Source organism: Poecilia reticulata, linkage group LG16 (genome assembly GCF_000633615.1).
Source record: "Poecilia reticulata strain Guanapo linkage group LG16, Guppy_female_1.0+MT, whole genome shotgun sequence".
NCBI lineage: Eukaryota > Metazoa > Chordata > Actinopteri > Cyprinodontiformes > Poeciliidae > Poecilia > Poecilia reticulata.
In genome coordinates this window covers 1,462,991-1,483,134 of record NC_024346.1, presented here as the reverse complement: position 1 = coordinate 1,483,134, position 20,144 = coordinate 1,462,991, and the positions used below count along the sequence as shown (strand labels likewise).

Genomic DNA, 20,144 nt, shown 5'->3' with positions numbered 1-20,144 from the left:
CCATAACGTAGTGTCAGCAAAATCGTCCCCACAAGTTATTACAAACAAACGCACACACACACACACACACACCTACACACACACACTGACGGTGGCATGCTACTGGATAGTAGCCACAGCTGCCCTGGTTCAGTCAGACAGAGGAGAGGTCGCCAGGTGGCCTGACCAGAGGGAGAGTCGCTGAAAATTTACTCAAGTAAGACTTAAAAAGTATTTTGTAAAAAGTGATCCGGTTATTAATCCTTTAATATTAAAACATTACATCATCCCACGGACCAAAATATAAAGCTAAATAGAAACTTTGTTATTTTTTAAGGACAAAAATAACAATAATTCATGTAAGTAAGAAAAAGTAATAAAATCAGGCAAAAAAAATGTTTTAACTTATGAAACTTTAACAAAAACTGCAGGCGTGTCTGTGTGAAATGGGCCCAGTCTGTAGGTGAAAACATGATTTATTTGTGAAATGATGATGCTTTTTGAACACATTATGTGGAAATTTAAAACAGGCCAGTCCAGTGAGTTCATGTTTTCATCAGGCACCATCTCACAACATATTTCATCAAGAAGTTGAGTTTTACCAGAAGTCAAACCTCCACATGTCAGGACAGAGAAACGATTACAAAACTGTGTTTTCCACATTTTCAGAACATGCACACAGATTTACACACATTTGTAAAGGAAATGCTGCCACACATTAAGTTTCCTCTGTGTTACAAAAACATTAATTTATGTTTAAAATAAGCAAAAAGGAACCTAAATTTAAACTTAGTTCCTTTTTGAAGTGACACCAAACCCAAATCAAACTGAAACGGCGTCAGAAAACCTTTGACCTCCAGTACAGGCTGAACAAAAACTCTGAGGAAATTATTTTATTTAATTTATTTGATTAAAATAAAAAAAAACAAGCAGAACAGGCAAACTGAGGCCAAACAGGAAGTTTCTGCTTGACTTTTTAAATCAAAAGTGGTGAAAATCCTGGTTTGTTGAAGCTGCTATGACCTTGTTAGAGCTTTTCCCTCGCAGATGAATCTGTTTTTAAATTCGGAGTCGGCTTCGGCCCAGCTGGTTGTGGGATTCCTGTTGGGAACCAGCAGTGCATTTTTCCCAGGAAAAGAAAATGGTTTCTGCATCCAGAACCTTAGAGAGCGAAACATCGGGACGTCAGAACATTCACAAGTTGATCCAAAATAAGAGAAATATTTTCATTTCTGCTTCATTTAAAGAAACTCTCAATTTGAGATCAGATTTTTATGCATCATTTTACTCTCAGTGGCAGCAGGTTTTATCTTCCCTTTGCATGAAAAGCATTTTAACATTTAAAACTCTTGGTTTTAATTATAATTGCTTTTTAACTTTTCAATATTTACTCTTTTTATCTGTTTAAGTTGGACTTTTGTAAACATGGATTCACTTTTTACTGTGCAAACCTGATAAAATGAGATAAAAGTGAAATAAAAATCACTTCCTTACCCCAAAGTATCAACGCGTCCATCAACCCAGACCCAGCTGCCGCCAGTCTGGTTCAGTCCCAGCCAGTATCCGTGATTTTCATCAAAGTAAAAGTCTGTTCGATTACTGATAAACTCCTACAAGTTTAAAAAACAGAAATGATCAGAAGAGACGTTTTTCCGTTTTGTTTTGGTCGTTTTTTGAAGCGCTGTTGGAAAAGCGAACCTGTTCTTCCAGATTGTCGATAACCACCAGGTCTGCATTTCGGTCCTGGCACAGCTGCCGAGCTTCCTGCCAGGTAAACCAGCCGTCTTCATGAAACAAATAACACCTGTGCTGGAACAGAGTCCAGCCTCTCCTGCACGGCTGGCACTCTGCTCCGGGAAACACAAAACCACAACCGTCCGCATGTTTTCACACCATCACAGTTACAGTTTAACACATTAAGTTTTTTTATTTCAGCTGCAGAAAACAAAAACGTTCTCAATTTCAAACTTTGTTATTTTGTTAGTTTTTGTTTCAGTTAACTTTACTAACCTAGATCTGAGGCTGTACAAACATACTCACTGTTTTTACGACAGAAATCTCTGACTGGAAACAGGTCAAAGGTCAGGATGACTCCCAGCGTCCAGTTGAGATCGTTTCTGTCTCTGAGCAGAATCTCGGCCCGATTCTCCAGGATTTCCATCTTCATCTCACTGAGGTTCACTTCCTGTCTGTACAGAACGGCGCTCACTATCAATAAAACCAACAGAAAACATGTCAGAGGTTTAGTTTAGTCTGCTGGAGCTTCAGTGAGTTCAGGACAAAGTTATTATAGTTAACTAATACTAAAAATAACTAAAACTGGCAAAATAACTAAAACTGAAATGGAGAAACATTTTTGTTATCTGAAACGGTAATTAATGAGGAGAAACCAAAACCAACTGTAACGATGTTGTGAGTTTATGAAACTAAAATAAACTAGAATTTGATATATTTTTCATTTTCATGTTTATGAATTTATTAGCAGTTCATGTCAGCTGTCTGCAAATTACGCCTCTACAATTTAGTTAGTCCACAAAACGGCAAAATCAAAAGTTGGAAGAAAACACCAGAGTCTGTTATTTTAAATTTCATATTATTGATCATTTACTTCTAAAAGCAAATGGTTCTAATTCCCTTTTACCATCATGACTTATTTTGTGCTTATCTATAAAATAAAACCTAAATAAAACACATGACTGGGAGAGTTTGGCTAAGATGCTAGCCACTCTACATGCTACTGATAGTCCTCATGCTAATGTTAGCCTTACAGCTAAAAGAATCATTTTAGCTCATTTTTTATATGCTAGCAACAGTTAGCATGCTAAGTAAATGTAGCTAACGTTAGCATTTAGCTATTCTTTAGTATCAGAATGAAGGATTCTAACCGACACAATTTGGCAGAAACTCTTTAAATTTTTTTAGAAATGTTCTAGTTTTTCATGCAATTTTAAAATTTTGAAAGCTGATTTAAAAAGTTAAATATTTTAACTCTGGCACAATATAATTAAAAAAACACTGAATGCTTATTTTATAATTATCTTTTCATGTCTTAATGTGGCTTCAGATGAAACAATTTGAATTTCTTTTTACGACAAATATACATTTACAAACATTTGAAGTATTTTACTTTGTAAAAGAAAAGCTGAAGTATATTATTATGTGATGTTTAATTTGGAAATGAAGATCTTACTGCGGATGATGATGATGACGCTCGCCGCCAGAAGGGCAGAAATGATCCCCAAACACAACGACCCAAAACAAAAGTCTGACTTTTCTGCAACTGTTTGGTAAAATAAAAAATAAAAAACATGACAGTTTCAGATATAAAATCTGACAAGAAGCTCAAACACTTTGTCAGCAGCAGCCGTTTGTTAAAAAATAAAAAGCTGATGGCAGAAAAATGTGAAGCTTAAAAAGTTTACTTTTTAGGTTTCTGTAAGTTTTAAGTAAAAATTTTGAATTTATTTGTTATTCTACTCAGTTATGTTGTAAAAGTCTGAGATTCACGCACCTTTTGGAGGTTTATGGATGTTATGATAATCCGCGGCTTCATTCATCATCACCAGAGACAGAAAAAACTTAAACATCAAAAACCAGAACGTTTACATCGGACCAGATAAACCGGCCCAGTATGAGGAAATGAAGCAAGAAATCAGATTCAGTAAATTCTGACATAGATCTGCGATCTTTAGGAACTCATCCACCCTGTTGCTCTACAAGCTGTTGGCTCAGATGTTTTCCTGTTACGTTTGTTTCCTGTTTTATGTTTCAGATCATCAGTAGAGCTGAGGCGCTTTTAAATGATTATAAAAAAAACATGAAAAAAATGAATCTTTCTCTGTACTCATTGTTTTTTTTAAACCAATACATTTTCTAAATCCTTTCCTGTTGATTGTTCAACTCTGACGTTCTTCTTCTGCAGCAAATAATATGATGGAAGTTTTTTATGTTCCCTTTAGAAAACTACTTAACTTTTCCCTCTTATGTTAGTCCTAGAATTTGGTGATTTTGTTGCTCAAAATAATATGTTATGAAGACAGAGCTGAGCCAAAAAGCGAAGCTCTCGATTTACCGGTCGATCTACATTCCCACCCTCATCTATGGTCATGAGCTTTGGGTCATGACCGAAAGAACGAGATCACGGATACAAGCGGCCGAAATGGGTTTCCTCCGCAGGGTGGCTGGGCTCTCCCTTAGAGAGAGAAGCTCGGTCATCCGGGAGGGATTCAGAGTAGAGCCGCTGCTCCCCCACGTCGAGAGGAGCCAGTTGAGGATCGGGCATCTGGTCAGGATGCCTCCTGGACGCCTCCCTGGTGAGGAGTTCATGTCCCACCGGGAGGAGGGGAGACCCAGGACACGCTGGAGGGACTATGTCTCTCGGCTGGCCTGGGAACACCTTGGGGTTCCCCCGGAGGAGCTGGAAGAAGTGGCTGGGGAGGGAAGTCTGGGCCTCCCTTCTGAAGCTGCTGCCCCCACGACCCGACCCCGGATAAGTGGAAGAAAATGGATGGATGGATGGATGGATGGATGGATGGATGGATGGATGGATGGATGGATGGATGGATGGATGGATGGATGGATGGATGGATGGATGGATGGATGGATGGATGGATGGATGGATGGATGGATGGATGGATGGATGGATGGACATTATTATTGTTATGAAAATAGAATAACGTATTTTGTATTTACTATGATATTGTTTTATTTATAATAATGTAATAATATTATTATATACTATAATAATAATAATTATAATAATTTATATTATTAGTAGTATTATATAAATAATCACAAGAATAAGAATAATGTATATAGTGAAGAGTTAAAACACCAAAAATTAAGATCCAAAATGGAACCTGCAGGATTTAAAATATATAATTATTTTTACATTTTGCATATTTACCAGACTCCTGTGGCATTGTGTTGTTAAAGCTGCCACAAAATTATTTCTGAACAACCCTCATTTATTTTGAGTGACATGAGAAATAAAGGCAAAAGAAAACGCTAAAGTGAATTGCGACAATCATGCATCATAACATCGGATTACGATTAAATCAAACGAAGTAAAAGTGAAGCTCTGCATCTTAAAGTGAGAAACATAAATGCCCCGTATATTACAGTGTGGCTATCTGAGCAGAAATCCTCTTCTAGAAAACACCTGCACTGATTTTAACATGTAAATCTGGAATGAAGAGAAAACAAGAATCCCACCGTAGACTGTAATAATGACAGCCGCCACCAGGAGGAGACAAAGTATCACCAAAAACACGAGACGAGACTCTGTAGCAGCTTCTGGTGAGAAAACAGGAAAATGACTCAACAATTCAACTAAAGACTGATTATATTAACTTTAAAATCTGTTTTTAACTTTAAATGTCATTCAAGTTAAAACCCTGTAGTTATTTAAGTACATCAAATGTTATAAGTTCGAAAAAAAAGGTGGATACTTTCTTTTTTTTTTGTTCATTTTTGGGCATCAGTGTATAAAGTTGATCACTGAATATTTACTATGATAAAATCCACAGTAAAATCAAACGGCACCAAGTTATTATATGATAAAAACCATTCACTAAGGTTGATTTGTTGCTTTGTAGTTATAAAAATACAAGGTTTTATAAAGAACAAATTTATAAAACTATATAAAGTTGGTTTATAAAAGCAAGTTGCTTTCATAAAGAAATTATAAAAGCCACTAACTATCAAACTAAACTTAGAAAAGTCTTACCAAAGATTCCCGTATGTTTACTTTCAATCAGTTTTTAAATTTATTACGAGAAATTCAACCAAACTTAGATTTCATAGTAACTCAAAGTAAGTAAGTTCTTTCAAAGAGTCATAATAGATTAACATATTGTTAGACCTGTGGGTGGGAAGGATCTTCTGTAGAGGTCTGTGCTGCAGCACATCTAAAGAAGCCTCTGACCACCAACCAATTAGCACTTAAAGAAAAGATGAAATGGAGGAAAGTAGGCAGAGAATCACCATAATGTCTGTAAAATGGTCACATCTCTGCAGACCCCACACATCCTGGACACAAACCGTTTAGACTTTTCCCGTCAGGCCAGCGTCACCAGAAACAGCTTCTTCCCTGCCAGTTTCTCGCTGATGAACACTTGGGCTAAATCTCCGTCTTTGGTTTCATAACTTTCTCTGAAAAGAAGAAGTGAACATCCTGTCTCGACTCGGAGCCTGAAAACATCAGAATGAGGTTGAAGCGTCTCTGTGGAGGTTTAACTTTGTCCGTCTCTCTGGGAGATTAAACGGTTTTCTGCTGCTTGTAGGTTTTTAATCATGGAGGAAGAACTGACTTATGCAAATGTGACTTTTAAGACTATTGGTGTCTTCGCACACATCGACTCAGGTGAGGTTTTTATTTTACCAGTTTGATTATTTTGATCAGTTTTATTTTCATTCAGCACAGCAGTTCAAAACTTCAACTGAATCATTTCCTTCTCGTTTCTGTGCGTTTTCAGAAACATCTCTGCAGAAATGCACGTTGTTCAAACACAGAACAAGAAACCAAAAAATTATTTTTCTCCTGATATAATCCTCACAACTACAGAGCAAAATGTTTGCATTTTTCTTCATGGTAATAGTTAATATAACGACTATTTACATCAGTGAATGAACTTCAGGTGCAACATCTGCTGCAGGTGATTGGTCCAGGTGATCTCTGATCGCCAGCAGCAGGTTTTACTCTCCGTCACTGTCTTACGACGGCGTATCAGGGCCATAGCAGATTAAAAAAACGAAAAGATTTCTGCCAAAAAAACTCAGAAATGTTGAGATTAATCTAAAAAAAATTATACTAAAAACAAGAAAATTTCTGAGGTTAAAAAGTTGAAAATTTTAATGAAAATCAAAACAAACATTTTGAGAATGATCTCAAATTTTCCAGGAAAAACTTGGAAATTTCTGAGTTTGAGAAGTCCACAAGTTTGAGAATAATCTTAGAAATCTTTAATTTACGAAACTCTGACATTTCCACATTTTTAAGAACATTTCTGAATTAATGTCAAGACTGAATTTTTTAATTTAATTTAAGAATGTTAGACTTCTGGAGATGAGAAATGTCCAAGTTTTTTATTTTTAGAGATCCTCTGAGCATAATCTCAATATTTCTGTTTTTTGGCAGGAATGTACTCCTTTTATCTACATCCGTAATTCGCTGTTGTACAGTAAACCACTTGGTTGTGTCTGCTGGTTCTCTTCTGCTCTGGCCTTCTTTCTCTAAAGTATTTTAGAAATTTGCCATTTTGCACATTTCGCAGCTTTGACCAAGGGTGAGTTTACACTGCAGCTTGAAGTGACCCAGTTCCAATTTTTTTTTGTAATGCGACCTGTGTCTGATCTTTTCATGGCAGTGTGAGCAGCACAGGTCGGATTTTTTTAGAATGTGACCCATATCCGATACGTATCCGATTCAAATATGACCATAGTCCAGGTCGCATTTATCCAAACTGAACGTCACTTATTCTCAACAAATCTCACTATTCTGCGTCCTGATACGCGCAAGTGGGAAGAAAAACAACAACCATGACGGACTATATGAGGATTAAGTTGTTAATATGTTGCTCTATCCAGACAACAACTTCAAACATATAAGCTAAGCTCCACCGTTAGCCTCCATGTTTACTTCCGCAAACACTGAGCTCTTCTTCTTCTTCTCATGGCGGTTGGCAGAACACTGAGAACGCTGACGCTATGGCGCCCTCTGCTGTGCATGCGGGACACTTTCAGGTCGTTTGCCCGTTTACACTGCAGAACGCATACAGGTCGCATTTACTCGCACTGTGAACGGCCTTGGTAAAAAAAATGGAATTGGGTCACTTCAGGCTGCAGTGTGAACGCACCCCAAGACTTTTGCAGAAGTGTCACGCCTCTTAAAACCATCATGTTTCCATGGCAACGTAGAAACAAAGGGTGCGTTCACACTGCAGTCTGAAGTGACTGAACGGGCAAACGACCTGAAAGTGTCCCGCATGCGCACTAGAGGGCGCTATAGCGTCAGCGTTCTCAGTGTTCTGCTAACTGCCATAAGAAGAAGAAGAGCTCAGTGTTTGCGGAAGTAAACATGGAGGCTAACGATGGAGCTTAGCTTATATATTTGAAGTTGTTATCCGGCCAGAGCAGCATATTAGCAACTTCCTCCTCATATAGTCCGTCATGGTTGTTGTTTTTCTTCCCGCTTGCGCGTATCAGGACGCAGAATAGTGAGATTTGTTGAGAATCAGTGACGTTCAGTTCGGATGAATGCGGCCTGAACTTTAGGTCGCATTTGAATCGGATACGTATCGGATATGGGTCACATTCGTAAACGAATCCGACCTGTGCTGTTCACACTGCCATGAAGAGATCGGATACAGGTCGCATTACGTCAAAAAATTTGATATTGAGTCACTTCAGGCTGCAGTGTCAACAACGCAGACTTTTGCAGAAGTGTCACGCCTCCTAAAGCCATCATGTTTCCATGGCAACATAGAAACAAATGGTTCACCATTCCCGTGAACCAGACTGAATGAGAAATGACGGTTCCTCTTTCTGTTCCAACAATAACTGGAGTTATTTCTAATCACATCTGGGTTCTGAACACTCACTGCCTCCTTATCTGACATTTTAGATTTATTAGTTTATTGATTTTTTAAAAAAATACTTTATAATTCAGAAAGAAAAATGAATTTAAGTTTTCCTTTAGGGTGTCTTGATTTGTTACTTTGTTTTTCAAAACAAGTTTATTTTTCCGTTTAAAATTAGCAGCTTTAGCAGTGAATGGGGACAGACATTGGATGGAAGAGACTCAAATTACTTTGGGAAGCGATTACAAATGAAAGGCTGAGTTTTCATATCACTACATCAAAGCTTTATCTAGATCAGTGTTTCTCCACCCTGGTCCTCACCACCCCCTGATCTGCATGTTTTAGATGAGCCTCTATTCCAGACCAGCTGATTCAAATGATTGCATGACCATCAAGTACTGCAGGAGCCTGTTAATCACCCAGAGATACAATTCAGGTCTGTGGCAGAAAAGAAACACCTACAACAAGCAGGACAGGGTGGAGGTGAGGACCAGGGTGGAGAAACACTGATCTAGAACGTTCTTCCTTTAAAGTTTGAAATGTTACCGCCACCTACTGTCCACATCTGTTATTAATCCCTAAATCAAACATAATGTTCAGGTATTTTAAGTTTTAGAGAACAAAAAATAGGTGAATGACAGAAAAATACAAAAATTTAAAAAAAAAATTGCACATTTATATGCTGTTGTTTTGTTTTCTGATATTTTTCTTTGCCTTAGAAAAATTTAGCCCCAAAGAAATAATTTACGATGAGGTGAAGACGCAGGACTCACATCCGATCATAACAGGTAACCTCGTTCCCGTGTGACGTCACATTTCCGTGTAACTAGTTACATTTACGCAATTACGTTTACTTGAGCAACTTTTTTTTTTTTTAAACGTACTTTTAGGAGTATTTTTACTACTTTGTACTTTTGACTTTTACTTGAGTAATTTTATTAAGCAGCTCTACTCTTACTTGAGAAACATTTCTGCATTTTCTATCCATTGAATAAAAATCAAAAATTCACCAGACACAGAAACACACCACAGTTTTTGTTGAAGTTTCAAAAGTTTAACTGATTTGGAAAAAAAAATATTTTGCCTGATTTTGTTTTTTTTGTTACTCAAATGAATTATTGTCGTTTTGGGCCTTAAAATGCCAAAATTTCCATTTAACTTTAGAATTTGGTCCATCTGACGATGTAATTTTAAATGATTGATCATTTGATCAGTCTTTCAGTATCGAGTAGAGTTTTTAACAAATACTCTTGTGTAATTTCTTGGACAGATACTTTTTACTTGTACTTGAATAAATATGTTGAAGCAGTACTACTCGTACTTGAGTATAATTTTTGTGTACTCGTCCGTCCTTTATGAATGCAATGAAACATTGACCATCTTCACTATTAACCACATCGTCAAAATGTTTTCATTCTCCATTTCATGCGGGTCGAACCCGACAGCAGCCATTTTGTTGATATTTCTCTTGCACATTTGGTCAAGAGTGTTAAAATACTTTCTTTTTTTGTTGTCTCAAACGTTCAGCTATGTTTGCTTTGCCTACCAAGATGGCGGAGCTCACTTCCAGCTCAGACTTGTGGGAACTACGTATTAAAACTGAAAATGTTTTACTTTTTATTGATCTGATTTTCATAGAAAATGAAAAGAGATCTCAGTTTCACCCTCTGCTGTTTTTGGGGATGATCTGCTTCATCCTGCTGCTGACCATCATCATCCTCAGCGTCTACTGTAAGTCTGTCTGTTTCTCTGGCCGTCTGAGCGTCCACCTGAGCAGGTAAAACATTTTAAACACCTGACTGCAGTCACATATGAGCAGAGGAGACAGTCGGGCGTTTTAACGAAGCAGAATCTGAAGCTGGAGGCGATGAATGCAGCTTTACGGAGACGAACAGCAGAACTGCACCGAGAGAGAAACCGACTCAACTGGACTTTAGACGTCATCCTGGAATACGACAACTTTCCTGCGGCTGAACGCTGCCCGCAGAAACGTTAGGAAATACAGATTTTAATAGACCTTTTCTGCAATGTTATAAATCCTTTAAGCAGCTTAACCTTTTTAATCCCTTTTTTATTGTTTTACAGAGTGCAAGCCTTGCCCGAACGGCTGGGCGATGTTTCAGTCAAACTGTTACCTGTTTACAGAAGACGAGTACAGCTACAAGTGGAAAACCTGGCAGCAAAGCCAAGAGTTTTGTGAGAAAGAGAAAAATGCAAAGCTGGCGGTGATCGACAGCCAGGAGGAGCAGGTAAAGAGTTTAACCATAACTATTTAACTATTTCACTTTTAGAGTGTGAAAACAAATGGATTTTTATATGGGATGATGTTTGTAAAGTTACATAGTAAAAAAATAATCACAATGTTTTGGTTTATTTAGCCTGTCACAGAGAAAAAAAAAGTTTTCCTATTAGTCATATTTTCATCCTCTTATTCATACATCTGTAAATGTAAGATTTACAAATTAAATATTACATTTACAAGTTGAACTAAATATTTAGCTTTCAAATTAGTATTTAGTTAGGAAGCTAAACGTTTTGTTCCCGACGAAATGCTTAAGTTTGAGCAAAAATATTTAGTTTCCAAATTCTGAATTAAATATTTATTTTGCTAACTAAATATTTAACTTTCAAATAAATTTTTAATTTGTGAATTAAATATATAGTTTGGAACTCTGAAATTTATAAATGTACCAATGATATGGTGAAAATATGATTTTGCTGCTAATTTGTTTACTGTGTGACTTTACAAATTACATCCAGTTTGTTTGTTTGTTTTTTGTTGTTTTTTAAGATTTTTAATCTTTATTTTCAAATGCAGGAATTTATAAACAACAAAACAAAAAAATACAACGACAATAATCACGGCTACTGGATCGGGTTGAAGAAAGACACGGAGGACATGTGGACGTGGGCAGACGGCAGGAACCTCTCTGTGACGTAAGCACCACGCAAACGGAAGAAAAACTTCAGCATTTCCTAATTTCCTCCCAACCTTTTCACCTCCAGGAGGCCCTGCAAACCCAGAAATACCCTCAGTAGTTTTCACAAGAAGGAGGTGAAAGGTTACAGTGAAGAAAGCACTTTCATCATTCATCTCCTTCTGCTTCACTGGACCGCAAACGACAAAAAAAAAACTGTTAAACGGAGCAGTGCTGCCACCAAGTGGTCTCACCACGCACTGCAAGGCCTCATTTTCAAACATACTAAATTCACACAAGATTAAACGGGTCAAACACCTTCCAGTGTTTCTGTAAATCAAGCTGAACTATTTTTAATGACCATGATTTTTTTAGACTGTTTGATTTACATTTATACAAACAAACTTCTTATTTTGCAGAAACCTAATTGTTGCTTAAATCTATTTTTTGAAAATGACTGCACACGTTTAGAATAATTTGGCTCCTCAGTGTTTTTGTTTGTTATTAAGGTAAGAACATTTTCACCAAACTGTAAATCAGAAGAGAGAAAATTAATCAACTTCAATTCATTTACACCAATTACTGAAGTCATCGTCAACTAATTTAGTAATTGATTAATGCTTAACAAACTATTTCTGGAAGAACAACACAGTCAGAGCAGTAATTAAGCCAAAACTGCACAATACATATGAAAGATGCAAAAAAAATCCTAGATTGGTTATAAGTGATAATGTTCCCGATCATAAAGGCAGATCTAGTCAGTCTAATTCTATGCTTTGTGCTTTATTATTTATTTTACAATATATTTATTATTCCTAGTTGCACTTTGTGAATCATTTGAAAGAAGGTTTGTTGCAGTTTATTTTTCCGTTTGACCAGTCAACCCGTTGTTTTGTTCTGGTTTCTTTATTTATTTCTGTTTGACTCCTAATTAAACTTTCTGAACTAACTGAAGGTTTTTCTTACATGTTTGACCAATTTTATGAAGCTATTTGTGGATTTATGTGCGCTGCACTGGTTCAGAGTTATCAAATAAATTTTAAATTTTATAAATTTATATTTGTGTTTTCAAAGTTTTAAGTTAATTTAGCAGTTTTAGTGTATTGGATCGATATCGGCCGATACTCAACCTCAGATATCGGCATAGAAAGTGAGAAAACTGGCATCGTTGCATCCGTACAACAAAATGTTTATTTTCTCATTTACAAAATGAATTTGATAGTTTATTTTCATTTTAATCTATTTCTAGTCATGGATGGAAAGGCTTTATTGGTTAAATGAAAAATCTGCAGATTTATCATCAGTGGAATAATTATTGGTTTCAGCCCTAATGCTGTTCATTCTACTGGCATAAAGAGACGCAGCATTACAGAAAGAATCTCCTCTGATTGGCTTCCTTAAACAAGCAGCCGGTTGACGTTTCTTAGGTTTGAGCAGAACCAAAGTGACTCCATGTGTTTTCATCCTTCAGCTTCTGGTCGACACAAGAAGCTGGAAATCGACTCTTCTGTGGTTTAATTAACCCGAATCTCAACAATTCATCCAACTGGGCCAAAAGCAGCTGCAGCATGAAGAACCGCTGGATCTGTGAGACCAGAGTCCTGATCCGACCCGATTAGGATCCACAAACTGAACCAGTATTTATAACTATTTAAAACTTAAACTGTTAAAACCTTTCTATGTTTCCTGTTTATTTAAAAGGATCTGATGAAACGCCTCAGACAGGATCTCTGGATTTATTCTTTTCTTAAATATTAAACCAGGCACATAATTTATACTGAGAAGATGAAGCTCCGTTGTTTCCTGCAGACACTGATGATGTATTTTAGCTCTGCATGTTTCCCATCCCAGCAGGATTTCTGATGCTAAACGTTTGGCTGAGTTTCTGGATTTCATCATTTTGTTTCCTCTGCCTGACTAAGATCTTCTGATACAATCTGTCATTTTATTTGTTTTTAAAATAAACAATTAAAATTTCTTTTAAAAAGTTTCTGAATTTACCTCATCATTTTTTCACACAGCGATGTCCAAATTGTGGTTCAGGGGCCATTTGCGGTCCTCTGGCTTATTTTCTTTGGCCCTTGGTCCACAATTCAAAAATATAGCAAATAAAATTTTCTTAAAACATTCACATATTTAGATGCAAGACAAAGTGTTATTCTTTAATTTAAAATGTTTTGGGGGTTTTTTTTAATCCTAAAAATAAAGTTGCAAAAATATTTACCTGTCATTTAAAACAGCAACTGTGGAAGTCCCCCGTTTATGTTTTGGATCGATGATGATTTAGACTACTTTTATACAAAAATATTGTATATTTAGTATGTTATCAAAGACATAAACACAGTAAACATCTTGAGAAATAAATGTGGCCCTAAGAGCAAATCAACTCTAATGTGGACCAAAAAGCGAACTATCTGCTTCATCTAAAAACTTTCTTTGTGTCGATTCCTTCAGTAGCTTTTGGTGCAGCGCCCCCACAGGTGAGGAGGGGAACAGGTTTTTAAACTAGTTTGGATTGTTTCACACAGTGTAGAGTTAAAGTGAACAGCAGGAGCTGAAGATGTAACAGATGTTTCCATTTTGGTCCCCAGTCAAACCGAATCTACAGCAGCATCAGGTGTGAAAACAGCCTTTGGGTTTGACTCCATCACTTTTGCACATGTCGAAATGTGTTGGCTTGTTGTATCACAGCGGTGAGGAAAGGTTTCCTAGAACAGTTTGAGCAATAAAACCTCCACAGGGTGGCTGTCGTTATGCATCAGGCTCTGAGGTTGTTTTAAAATATGTGAAGAGGAAGAGGAACCGGCCTGATATGATTCAAAGGCTGTTGGGCATTTTTCTGATCAGCTTTCAGTTATTTTCTGTGTGAAGGATGGAGAACAACGGGGACGAAGTCTGCTATTCTACAGTCCATATCAAAAACAGCAAACCTTCTCCGACAGGTAAGAGACTCCACATGTTTCATGAGGTTTAGGAGGCAACAAACGCTTTATCGCCTCTTTAGAAAGTTAAAACTGGACCTTTATTACATTTCATGTAATAAGCCTTAATCTTTTTTTATCAGTGAAATCACTTATTGTTGTACAAAAAAATCATTCAGTATTTTATGCCTTATAATTTTCCTGTCGTTGTGAGGATGAAGTGAATCATCTGCTGTTTCTGTGCTTCAGACACTCAGGAGGATTCAACCGTTTACGCTGAAGTGAAACAGAAGAAAGTCGCTCCTGCTCAAACCAGTAGGTGTAACTATAATCCATCCGTCCGAGTTTTTCTCCATCTGCACTCACAAATTCTGAATGACAATCAGAGAGACGAGTTTACCGAGCAAAAGAGGGAACCCAGGCATGAACAGGGGGAACATTAAAACTCCCTGCACGACACCAGACCAAGACTGAATGCAGGTCTTGTTACTAAATCTGCAACTAGTAGCATTAATATTAATATAAATATTTAATTAATGTAAAAGAGGAATAAAAAGAAGAGGAAGAAGAAGTCATGAAAAGGTGCAAAGCTACGGTGGTTCTGAAATGCAAAACATTTCAACAAACTAAAAGTATGTTGTTGTTTTTTTTCATTTGTAATTGTGTTTAGTTAATGTTTTGTGATTTTTTATTTTATTTTGTAGTTGTTAATGTCGTGCTTTTGAATATGCTTTTGTGTTCTTAAATTTGTAGTTGTGTGATTTGCTGATGGAATTTTGCACTTCAAGGTCTCCATACAAAACACACTGTGTCACGTTTGGTGGATAAAATTAAATTGAAATAGCAGAGTAAAGAGGAAGAGGACACAAACGGTCAAAACTATCGCAACATTTAATTGTGATCTAACTTTGAGTCAAAAGGTTCAAAGAAGTTAAATTTTATTAGCGAGTTTTAAGGCAGAAGCTTAAATGTGACACTTTTGCTACTGCAGACAAACATAAATGCGATTGAAAACCAGAATAATAACCATGTTAATGTTATTAATGTGCCTTTCATTGTTTCTGTCGGGTCAAGAGAAAGAGGAAACAGCATCTCTCTGTGGCTCTCGCCTGATGCTGGTGTGTTTGGGGATTCTCTGCGTCCTGCTGGTTGGGAGCATCGCCGTCATCGTCTACAGTGAGTTTCACCTCAGCAGAATAAACCTCATTTAGCTTCTTTTGTAAAGCATGTTCAGTTTTTGACTAAAAATGATGCTGCAGAAGTGAACTGTTATTGTCTCAGCCTCAGTGTAAATAACAGGTCAGATTGAAATCGAATCAGAGAACATTTGCAAACAACATTTCAAGGATTAAGGTGCAAAATAAGTTTAAAACAGGTAAATTAAAAACGTAACAAAATTGCAATGTGTAACGTAATATGATAAATATGTAATTCAAGTATATGTAGATAAAAATGTGGCAAAATCGTCACAGGCCAACACTAACTTTGTTTACATTAAATCAATAAAAAATTGCTTAATGGAAACAGAAACTTAGATTAAAACGTTTTGGGGCTTGAATGAAGGGACTTTTCAGTCGTATAGTAATAGATGTATTAAAACTGCAGTGGAAACCGGATGTTACTACTGCCAGAAACAACAAAGAAGACATCAGGAAGTGGTAGGAGGATGAAGGTTTGTTTTTATTAGTTTGCTTGTTTGGACAATGCGCAGCTGGCTCCTCCAGAGCTTTAATAGCATTGTAATTCATAAAATGTTTACCTGGCGCGTTTCTGATCCAAATACTAAATAATCCACACAAAGCCGGATGAACTGTGAACTTTACCTTCTCTTTGAGCAGATATCAGATCAATTCTTCAGTCTTGCTCAGCATTCCACACATAATTTAAAAAACTAACTACTTCACATCCATTTTCTTTCTGATCTCCTGTCACGCAACACATTTCATATGATGTTTCAAGTACTTCCACTAGATGGCGGTGTCGCACAAAAATACACTAAAACAGATCATACTGTTGAGGATATATCTAAATATACAAAAAGTATACGATAATCGCAATAATAAACAATATTACAAAACAACAGTTTTGGCTCTTACAGACTTTATGTTGAGATTCAATCTCTGGACCGTCTTCTTGCAAATCAACAGCAAAAGTTAACAATCAAATATTAACTGTCTTTTTTTACTTCCTTTTTCTTTTAAAGCAAGACATTTTTTTGAAATAGATAAATATATTTTTCTTTGCAGCTCTAAAGTTCATGTATTTATGGTTTATGACTGAACTCTGTTCAGGCCTGAAAACTGAAGTCACATTCTTTGTTTGTTCCTCAATTTGGTTAATAAAGCTGATTTTTCTTCCAATACTAAAGATACTTTCTGATGTCCTGTAAGAGTCTGAGAGAAATGTAATGTGTTGATGCTTCTCTGGTACAGATTTAATGACTTTCTGACTAATTTATGTTTTTACAGTGAGCATGAAGACGACCGTGCAGCAGACAGAAATCAATGACCTAATCAAAGAAAATGAGCGAGTGACTGAGGAAAATAAAATGATGCAGAACAAAAACAAGGAGCTGAGCCGAGAGAGAGATGACCTGAACAAGACTCTGGGATTCATCCAGAAGTTTGACGACTTTCCTGTTAAAGACTACTGTTCTGATGAAGGTATTAATGTTCTGATTAACTTTGAAGCTCTGGATCATTGTTACTTTAAAAATAAATCCTAACAGTGGCTTAAAACAAACCTGCCCATTAGGTAAAATGCTGAAGGTCTCTTGTCTGACATCTGAGGTTTACAGTGAAGCTTTGATTTCAAACAATATTGTTTTTATTTGGAGTGAACCGAGGATAGAGCCCTGTGGTACGCCACTTCTAACTCGATATGTAGCTCAATCTAATCACCTTCTAATATTGAATTGCAAAGTAGCCCTGATGTTTTTGCTTGAACTATTTTCACCTTTAAACCATTAAATCAGACAGGAATTTATTTTTATATTCAAATTTTTTTCTATTTCATATTATTTTACCAAAGTTTCACTTCTTTCTGCTCTTTCCTTTCGTCTAATGGATCCAGGGTGTAAACCGTGCCGGACAGATTGGATCCTCTTTCAGGGAAAATGCTACCTGTTTTACGACAAACCAGATCCTTGGAAGTCCTGGACAGGAAGTCGGACGTTCTGTCAGGACAAACATGCAGATTTGGTTGTTATTGATGATCTGGAGGAGCAGGTAAAACCTGACACCACCTCTACACTAACATGGGAATTTAAAACAAATCTGGAAGTTTTCAGGTAAAGTTGATGGCTTGAAGTAAGAAGGTTTATAAAAATCTGAAATAATCTGCTCACAGGAATTTGTCAGCAAAAATCTCAAGTTCTACTATGATGAATACCACGGATACTGGATGGGATTACAAGAAGTTAACAACACCTGGACCTGGATTAATGGACGTGCAGATACTCTTGGGTAAGAACTACGATCTAAAAATATACATATTTAGGTAAAAGTGTAAATATATTTTGTCAAGATTGSAGAAAAGTTAAATGTACTGAGTGACAACGACTCCAGGATTTCCAGGACTTCTTCCAAAACCAAACCTTGGTGGACTGTGAGACATKATTGGGTTCATTGTTCTGTTTGGACGTCCAATGATGTCAAAGCTTACTGGGCTTCCTCTTTTCAGCACGAGCTTCAGACGTCTGATCAGGCTCAAGAAGTTCCAGTTGTGGAAAAACAAAAACGTTCTTTATCTTCCTATTATAGCTATGAGCAACTGCAGCTGGGTTTTCTTGTGCCTTTGGGTCAGTGGTGCTGCAGGTGGTTGAGTTCAGGCATGGAGACCTTCAGTCCTCAGTCTGTCCTCACTGTGGGACTGAAGATATTTTTGGCAAAACTCAACTTGTTTTTGGTGTTGAATAATTTTTGATGCAGCTGTAAAAACATTTAAATGTGTAAAATCTGATCTTTAATGCATTTCATACATGTGTGGCTTCTGTTGAACTCTGTTTTTATTCATATTGGGACAAAACATTTAGCTGCTGACAGTTGTCAGCTGGATGTCGGTACGCTGCTGAATGAGGTCATGATTCTGTTTTAAAGGTTCTGGATGAAGGAGGCGTTGGGAACATCAGGTCCAGTTGCACTTCTGATCCCAGAGAGAAATCTGACAGAGAACTGGGACAAAGCAGATGAGGTGTTTAAGAACAAATTCATCTGTGAGCATGAAGCTGTTATTTGGCCCGTCTAACTCTTCTCCTATAGATCCCAGACGTTTACATACACTATATAAAAACACACATGCATTTATTTATTTATTTTTTTTGTCACGCTGTCTGATGTGAAATCAGAATGAACGTTTCTTCTCTTGGTCTATTACGATCACCAAAATATTTTCTACAACTTGAATAACGAGGGAGATTTTTTTTTCATTCAATCTTCACTGTAAAGAATCAAAAATATACTTTATAGTGTATGTAAACTTCTGGTTTCTACTGTAATAAATTTGTCATCACTTTTTGGTAAAAGTCATAAATAAAAACACAAAGCCCTGTTTTAAATGCTGTTAAAAAATTACTGAAGATTTTTAAACTGTCTCCATTTCCTGTATGCTCATATGGACAGACTGTTAAATGTAACATCATTTAGCTTTTGATTAGTTTGAAGTATTATTAATTTAAAGGCCTTATGGATCATTTCTTCTGTTTATTTATAGTTTTAGTTACTTATTGCCGTTTTATTGCATCATGCAGCACCGGTAGCTGGAAATGTTCAGTCAAAGACCAGACAAATGAAAAATGATTTATTTCAAAGAGATCATTCATTTATTTGTTTTTGTTTGTTTTTTATAACTCACAAAAACAACCTGGTTATGTTTAGTTTTCAGGTAAATATTCTGCTGTCAAATATATTTAACATAAACTCAAACCATCAGTTGATTCAAAGCATAATTTATACAATAAATTTAAATCAGAGGCTCATTTAACTCGATGGATCCCTGTGATTAAAGGAGAGAATGTGTTTTTCATTTAATATGAATGGAACCCTTTCAATAACAAAGTTAATTTATTTTATTCAAACGGTCTTAAATGCATCATTTGTGATTAAACTCATTGTTGAAAAAGTTCAATAAAATCCCTTTGTTTGCAGGTCTGGTGTTTTAACTTTGTGTGGTTTTGGTTTTCCAGCTCTTTTTTTTTATTTTATTTTTTATTTCCTTTATTTAACCAGGTAAACCCCAATGAGATCCAGATCTCATTTTCAAAGGGACCTGCAGGACCTCTTCCTCTCTTCAGATATTTCTGTTTGTTATTTCAGCCACTTGATCATGACTTTCTATATTCACTCCCTCTGGTCTTTATTGTTTTTTATATGTATAACTTTTCAGGCTGTTGCTTCAGTAATAAATTACTGTCTGTAAAATAATGCTCTGAATTTGTTTTGTCTACAACAGTAAAATAATTCCAGAGGTTCCTCCTGTTTCTCCTCCTCTCAGCTGCTCCTTAACCCCGGGAATTATTTTACTGTTTTAGACCAAAACATAAAACTTCTCCTGGCTCTGATTGGTTGTTTTGGTGCATTTCTTCGAGACGTCCAGGCAGGAGGAGGAGGGGGCCGATATTTTCACTGATTATCTGTCTCAAACTGTCTCTACCTGGTGGCAGTTTGAAAAATATTTGTCCCTCAGTGGGGTCGGGAGGGGTGCTGCTGCCTGTCCAGCTGGTGTACGGGGTGAGAGGCGGGGTCACCCTG

The 20,144-nt window shown here is 36.6% G+C and overlaps 3 protein-coding genes across 4 annotated transcripts; 2 read left to right on the top strand and 1 right to left on the bottom strand.

Moving 5' to 3' along the window:
- Positions 1 to 373: 373 nt before the first annotated feature.
- LOC103477547 (C-type lectin domain family 12 member B-like) lies at positions 374 to 3,613 on the bottom strand. Of its 2 annotated transcripts, none has more exons than XM_008430706.2 (6): positions 3,491 to 3,613; positions 3,170 to 3,259; positions 1,990 to 2,187; positions 1,678 to 1,826; positions 1,474 to 1,589; positions 374 to 1,140 (listed from the first exon to the last, which is right to left on the bottom strand). In XM_008430706.2, exons 1-6 carry the CDS (start codon positions 3,564 to 3,566, stop codon positions 996 to 998), a joined length of 774 nt encoding a protein of 257 aa, XP_008428928.1. In that variant the 5' UTR covers positions 3,567 to 3,613; the 3' UTR covers positions 374 to 995. The 2 variants fall into 2 exon arrangements, with proteins under 2 accessions (XP_008428928.1, XP_017164774.1); XM_017309285.1 differs by having other exon boundaries at positions 2,020 to 2,187.
- Positions 3,614 to 6,190: 2,577 nt separating this feature from the next.
- Positions 6,191 to 13,466, top strand: LOC103477546 (natural killer cells antigen CD94-like). Its single transcript, XM_008430705.2, has 7 exons — positions 6,191 to 6,343; positions 9,278 to 9,346; positions 10,197 to 10,289; positions 10,364 to 10,549; positions 10,644 to 10,807; positions 11,377 to 11,495; positions 12,948 to 13,466. The coding sequence occupies exons 1-7, from the start codon at positions 6,274 to 6,276 to the stop codon at positions 13,093 to 13,095; spliced, it is 849 nt and encodes a 282-aa protein (XP_008428927.1). The 5' UTR covers positions 6,191 to 6,273; the 3' UTR covers positions 13,096 to 13,466.
- Positions 13,467 to 14,068: 602 nt separating this feature from the next.
- Positions 14,069 to 19,520, top strand: LOC103477539 (killer cell lectin-like receptor subfamily F member 1). The gene is made up of 7 exons (XM_008430698.2): positions 14,069 to 14,418; positions 14,647 to 14,712; positions 15,472 to 15,573; positions 16,866 to 17,060; positions 17,470 to 17,624; positions 17,746 to 17,861; positions 18,495 to 19,520. The coding sequence occupies exons 1-7, from the start codon at positions 14,349 to 14,351 to the stop codon at positions 18,640 to 18,642; spliced, it is 852 nt and encodes a 283-aa protein (XP_008428920.1). The 5' UTR covers positions 14,069 to 14,348; the 3' UTR covers positions 18,643 to 19,520.
- Positions 19,521 to 20,144: the final 624 nt, after the last annotated feature.